The sequence below is a fragment of the Branchiostoma belcheri genome, unplaced genomic scaffold (assembly GCF_001625305.1).
Source record: "Branchiostoma belcheri isolate BF01 breed outbred unplaced genomic scaffold, Haploidv18h27 scaffold24, whole genome shotgun sequence".
Classification (NCBI taxonomy): Eukaryota; Metazoa; Chordata; class Leptocardii; order Amphioxiformes; family Branchiostomatidae; genus Branchiostoma; species Branchiostoma belcheri.
The window spans coordinates 177,863-184,871 of record NW_017803843.1 but is presented as its reverse complement, the minus strand read 5'-3'; the positions used below and the strand labels follow the sequence as shown (position 1 = coordinate 184,871).

General features: G+C 41.0%; 1 protein-coding gene across 1 annotated transcript; it reads left to right on the top strand.

The window, feature by feature from the left end:
* The first annotated feature begins 1,585 nt into the window (after positions 1–1,585).
* LOC109471141 (zinc finger protein 267-like) lies at positions 1,586–7,009 on the top strand. Its single transcript, XM_019770371.1, has 7 exons — positions 1,586–1,691; positions 2,782–3,195; positions 3,793–3,939; positions 4,253–4,513; positions 4,949–5,087; positions 5,391–5,532; positions 5,656–7,009. The coding sequence occupies exons 2-7, from the start codon at positions 2,840–2,842 to the stop codon at positions 6,096–6,098; spliced, it is 1,488 nt and encodes a 495-aa protein (XP_019625930.1). The 5' UTR covers positions 1,586–1,691; positions 2,782–2,839; the 3' UTR covers positions 6,099–7,009.

Below are 7,009 nucleotides of genomic sequence, written 5' to 3'. Positions count from 1 at the left end.
ACTGCCCTTAAGCGCACCTTAACTAGCTCACGTGTTTGTGTGTACCACGCGAGTAAATGTTTCATGATATCGGTTTGCGCCTCTGAATGATACCTATTGATTTTTAACTAACTTCTTGAAAGATGTGTGAAAGCTTATAAGTTTCTTCCTTATAAAGTTCTCTAGATGCTTTTCATCCCCTTAACGTTAAGTCTAGCTAAGTCCTCAAAGTTTCAGCTTTTACCGGCGAATGTGCGAAAAAAAGATGCGGACTGCTGTGTTATTGTATATCAACAAGGACAAAATAGTAGTATTATGTTACATCAAATATACTGTCTACTGCTACGATAAGCACTCCGAAAAAAATTCAACTCAACTTCACAGTATAGACAGAGTACTAATATATTAGTAGTAAATGCTTGCCAATTATTTGTAGGAATTGATAATAGCCTGTGTTACTATCTCTGAACTGTAATCTTACTCTTTGGTGGACTAACTCCACTGGTATTTCATCAGTCTATTTGGTCAATTTCTAAGTTTAGTGCCGCATTTAAACCTGGTAGAGGAAAGTTTGGCCAGTGGCCCGTAGCCAGGGGGGTTCGGGGGGTTCGGAAGAACCCCCACACAAGGCTCAAAGGTCCACTTTTTGGTCCACTTTTTATGTAAAGGTCCACTTTTTGGTCCACATTTTATGTAAAGGCCCACTTTTTGGTCCACATTTTATGTAAAGGTCCAAGATTTTTCTTGAAAAGATAGACTGGAATTGTAGAGAAACTGCTCCCTTTGTCATTGAATAAAATTTATCTCTGATTTTTTCTTGGAAATTCTTTCAAAAATGCATGAAATGTCATTTTAGAAGGTTCAATTTTCAAAATTTTCCGGGGGAGCATGCTCCCGGACCCCCCTAGGAAACTCGGCGCTCCAGGTCCCCTCCAGCAGTAGGAAGAACCCCCCATTCAAAATCCTGGCTACCGCCATATTAATAAAAGGTCATGGAGTTTTCCCGCTCGCTTTTATGATAAGATAACGCTAGCTGGCATGGCGGGCCGCTATGATATATGTACTAAACTAATATGACAGTCTAGTCTGGAAAAACTGGTTTGAGTCTCCTGTGCCACCATTTCAAATCGTTTCAATGCATACCTAGTACCTAAGGGATTAGCTCTAGGCTTTTTCACCAATAGATAAGTCACTGCGGGGATCAGTAAAGGTGCATATGTTAGTTTTCTTTTCCTAGGATCTGCCCATGTTGCATTTGTTCAATACATGGTACCGGCGACATTGTGTATCCTTAATTATTTGTTTGTACATTGGCGGGACGAATGAAAAACACTACATATCCACATATGGAGATGCATTGTTTAACTTGTCGCTAGATGTCGCTGCTTCACGGTGTCCCAAAACAGCTAAGACCGCAGGCAAACAACGCATCGGAAATTTGACAAGTTTTCAATCATATCCATCGCAAAAAAATATCACAGCCACTCTCAAATAGAGTGACTTCTCTTTCATTTCAAATACTAAGTAATACAGCCAGTGTGTAGACGGTTAGCTAATTTATAATTGGCTTACAAAATACCCTTTCATGTTACGTGTAGATGCGGTGGAGGGGGCATTCTGGAAGCGGCGGGGGGCGGAATGGATACTCTCCCCAACGAAGTTTTGTGTTGAAGCATGTCTGCAACAGGTCAACATCAGCAGCTACCGGGCAGGTAATCCAGATATTCTACACATCTAAGGTAGCAAGGACAGGTTAGAGTTTCGTGGATGTAGTGATCTTTGACTAGGGCAGAGATTTCAAAAGTTTTCTGGGCAGCATTCCGCCACATCTGGTACACAAGGTCATACCGACACGGATGCTCTTTTTACGAGAAAATATCACTGAAACGACCCGACCACGAGGCCGAATGCTCTTTCTTTAATCGGAGATACAGGATATCTGCGTTTTATATGCAATGTACCAAGATATTTATTGTTCAAGGCTAGTGTAGTGGAGTTATTTGTGTGTCGCAGCCCACCCAGGCCCCTCTTCCTTTGTAGGGCTCAGAAATATAAATTTAGTTAGAGTACCTAGCTGGGGACAATTCACACATGCTGGCGTATGGATGTGTATTTAGCTGGGGACAGTCCATGCATGCAGATGTACGGATGTGTAGTACAGTTTAACAAGCTGTTCACACATGTAGTTTACTAGTTAGATGGGTGCACACATATCTGGGGACCATCCATACATGCAGCCGTATGGGTGTTCTTTGCTGTTGTGCAAATCTAAACGTTTACATGAATGTCTGTATGTGTACGTAAGGGCTTTGCAGAAGTCTGTATCAGTGTTTGTTGTTTTGAAAAAAAATTCAATCCCTATAATTTGCAAGCGAACAACATGGTAAGAGAACAATATAGGAATGGCTACCATGGTATATGTATTACAGGAACTATCATAACTTGATTTACAAATCAGTGACACTTACAAATCAGTAACTTTCTCATTTTTTGTTTCATTTTATTATGCTACATAAGTGTTTACTGAAGAAAACTTGCTCAGGCAACTGGATTCCAGTAGATCAGACTTTTCAAGCAGCATCCACTACTTTTTCTCAGTTACTAACAGAATCTGTTAGTTAAACAGGTACTTATCCCCAAACTATGACTTGTTGGAAGTGAAGACTAATTTTAGACAGTCCATAGGAAACCAGAGATAAGACAAAGCTAAGACAACGTTGAATCCTAGTTGTCTAGTTCGTTCATTCTAGTGAGTTACTAGTCCGTTCAAGTGAATTGTCTAACTTTTCTTCTTACTCCTAGGAGAAAGCCAACATCTCTCCGACTTCAGTGAAGAGCAGCTGCAGACCACAAGACAGTCATGTCTATCCTCCAAGACGACAGCACCGAGCTGTGCCTTCAGCTGTCCACCAAATCAGCTCAGCCGCAGAAGATCTATGAACTGAAGAGCGAAGACATCCCGCTCTACGAACCATCAGAGCCCGAGAAGAAAGTCCGTAAGCTCTACGCCTGCAGTCTCTGCCCGGTCAGCTCGAACGACTCTGACCAGCTTCACAAACACGTTGTTGAGGAACATGGCGGCGCATGCTATCCCGAGCAGCGCTACACGTGCGGGATCTGCGAGCAGAGGTTTGTGTACATGAGCCCCCTGAGAATCCACATGCGGAGCCACACCAACGAACGACCCTTCAAGTGCCCTCAGTGTGTCTATGCTGGGTGAGTCCTATTCTTATACAAAAGTATAATTAGTTGTGCAAAATTCCCGTCCAGTCAATATCAATATGTTGACAAGTTTCGTTGCAAACTATATATCTTCATTTTGACACTGTCATATCACAACATCAACAGTTTTTATTTAGATATCAAACACTAAAGCTTGTTTGATCATTAGGCTTTGACAGATTGAATGTCCATTGGCTTTGGACATGTATGAGACTAACCTTACAGAAATTCATGGTTGAGTGTTTCTTGTTGGATCCAGATGTACTACATGTATATGTGTTGATGGTGCCTGCCACAAAACGTATAAACAGATTGGGATAAAAGATAAGCTGAGAAAATACATCAATGAAGGTTAGACATCCAGGTATCCTGTTACTAGTGTTAGACCTGTATAACAGGTATAACAGGAATTGATTTATAACATTTGCATATCAATTCAAATCCTCACTTACATACAGGTTGCACTTGTCTTCAGGCTCATTCTCAGTTACTGAGGAGAGATAGCAACATCATGTCAGAGAATTTGTCCAGTTGCTTGATGTATTTTGTATGAGGTAAAGCTGAGAGAATGTTTGCTGTGTCTGCCGACAGTAAAACCCAGTCAGCCCTGTCCAATCACATGAGGCTGCACACTGGAGAGAAACCCTGGAGCTGTGAGCACTGCGGACGGGACTTCACCCGACTAGACAGCATGAAGCGCCACATCAGCGCACACCACACCGGACACAGGCCGTTCAAGTAAGGCATCTGCCAGGATGGAGAATTTTCCATAAGTAACAATATACATAGATTGGTCCTCTGTGTTCATGAGATGATGTTTTTTTTTTGTCATGGTGCATCTTTTTGATGACTGAACAAGCCAATTCTCTTCTCATGGGTAATGGGAAATGAAAAATTGTACATGTAACCGATTCAAGTCTCATTCTTAGGGTCATGGGAAAGTTTAATCTTGCTTCTTTTAACTTCTTTTAAGTTTGATAATATGGTGTGTTGTCGTAGTAAGTTAAACTAAAGAGTGTATGAACTGATTGTCCTCTCCCATTTTGCATAGGTGCAACTTCTGTTCATATGCAAGTGTGACGCGGAGCTCTCTGAAACTACACATCGCTGCCAAACACAAGAAGGAGAAACCCTACAAGTGTCCCCAGTGTGACTTCTCCACGTGCTACAAGACGGACCTGTCTGTGCACTTGCGATCCCACACTGGTGTCAAACCCTACATGTGTCCCCACTGTAACTACGCTAGCTCCAACAGTAGTGACCTGGTCAAGCACGTGCGCAGACACACCGGGGATAGACTCTACAAGTGCAGGTATGTTTGAAGTTTCTCTGCTTTGCTAATTGTCTAACAACTGATCGATGGCCTATTTGAGCTGTACATGCATTATGGTTGAAACTGTTTGAATGCACCATGTTACTGTAGATAGGATTTACATGTGCCTGGTAAGCTTGAAACAAGACTAGTCTTATATATTTAGTGTTACTGATTCCCCCAATGTTACACTAGCACTAACAACGCCACGTAATAAGTATTGGTCAGAAATTGTCAGTTTGTGTACATTTACTATACAAAGATATGAAGAATTTGTTAAATTTTGTTAGTACATCTAGAGAGAGGCAGACAGTTGCTATGATATCAATGAGTTAGAAAGGGAGAGAATGAGAGAAAGTGCATGCAGTTTGGTTAAAGATTGCTAGGTGGCATACCTGCACTGTACAGATGCTTGAACTTCAATTTTGTCCACAGACATTGTGACTACACCTCGACAGAGAAACAGACAGTTGAGGTCCATGAGAGAGGCAGTCACTCCGACGTTCGACCCTTCCAGTGTCCACACTGCTCCTACCGCACTGCGTACCAGAGCCACCTGCCTCGCCATATCCAAGTAAGTTTTACAAAATCGGTTGAAAAATAGTCTTTTCCCTTGTCCTTTTTGTAAGCTTGCATGCAAGTACACCTGCTTTGAGCAAATAAGATGTAAAAGTGAAGGTACATTCTATTTCTAAACAAAAAAAATGGTCTCACTGAATTTTTTAACAGACATAAAACATATTACATTTTCATTAATGCTGGTAGTCTCACTGTAATATCCTTCCATGTACATGTAGTTGTTGCTAAAACAGTATTCCTTACAGTGTTGATATTCTTAGGATTCCTTGTAATTTTTTTTTCTCTTCTTTTTTTGCAGCGTATCCATGTCAATGGCAGCAAGGCACGTTCTCGCAAGTTTACCAAATTGCACAGCCAAGAAACCATACTGGCCTTACAGAAGCTGAAAAGACTGAACTCAACAGATGTAGATTCAACATGTAGTACCAGTTCTTCAATAGGTAAGAAATTATTCTTCCTATTAGCTACAAACTGATATCTGCTGTGTGTAGTGATGTACATGTACAATTTATATAAGTCACTCTTGCTAAACAGTAGGTCTAACCGTACCCTGTTCTCTTTAGATACAGACACTGAGGACCAAAACACTCCCATCCCTCCCGAGAACATCGCAACCACAACTGAGGAAAAAAGCATGGACCAGCACCCTGACTTGTGGCTGCCAGCCATTCCCTGCACTGAGAAGATTCAGCCTGTAGCATCTCCAGTGAAGAAAGAAAGGGAGCATCCATTCTTCAACATCACCTGGATGAGAGAACATTGGAATGATGGGGATGGTACAGATACTGCTGTGGAGGGGGGAGCTGCGGAGAGGAACTGTTGGGATGATTTGAATCGGATTGGGGAGGAAGTGACGTCGGTAAAGGATACTGGAGAAGGGAGCACCGGTGTTAAGAATGAAGAACCAATAGTGAAAAATACTGACGGTGACTATGTCTGTGTGTACTGTGAACGCACCTTCACAGATAAAAACATGTGGTCACAGCATATCAGTCGCCATAAGTGATGTCAATTGCAGTATGATGCCAATATCAATACTGAGAATGTGAGATACAAGAATTCTGTTCTAAAAATTTCTGTATCGGTATGGAACAAAAGTCTTCTCCTTTTTCTTATAATTCGCTGTACAAGTAGTAAACCATTCTCAGGGCAGATAGTGCTAGCCATGTCCCCCTAGTGTACTATAACACTTGACTCATGTCAGATTTGAAGACCAACATTGTTGAAAAGTGATTCTAATGACTGATACGCAGTGCCATAAAACGTAATTTGATATACGTCTTTTGATGAATCCACCAAAAATGCCACAATTTGTAATAACCTAGTGAAATAGGATTGTATTTTACTTCTGTAGGTTTTCAATTTGTATTAAGCACATGAATTTTTGCTTCCCCCATGAATGTGTTAGGGAGGTCTTCCGATTTCTCCAGCTATGTACATGTCATGATTGTATGTAATAGTGGGAATGGTTGATTTAGGAGGGGATAGATAGATGTATGAATGAATCAAGGATTGAGTCAGTGAATGAATGAATGAATGAATGAGTGAGTGAATGAATGAAATGAATGAATGAATGAAACTCTAAGAAACAGCAAAATCACATGTCTTCCACTCCTATATACAGGAGAAGTGCCTTGCTGTATAGTTAGCTTTTTTTTGTCCATTTAGACTTTTATTGTTGTGTCATTGTTGAAGAGACTATGCTTTAAGGTAATTTCTATGTTGACAACCATATTTTAAAATGGTATGAATTGTTATGATTTATGAGTGGGATGTGGCAGAAAGGATTTCAGCATTTATCCCAAAATGGGAAAAGGCCATGTTTTCGAGTAACAGGCATGCTTGACCCGAACAGTATTGTCCACAATGAAATAGGAAGATAAACACAGAGGGGCATACAGCAAAGTTTATATGGTA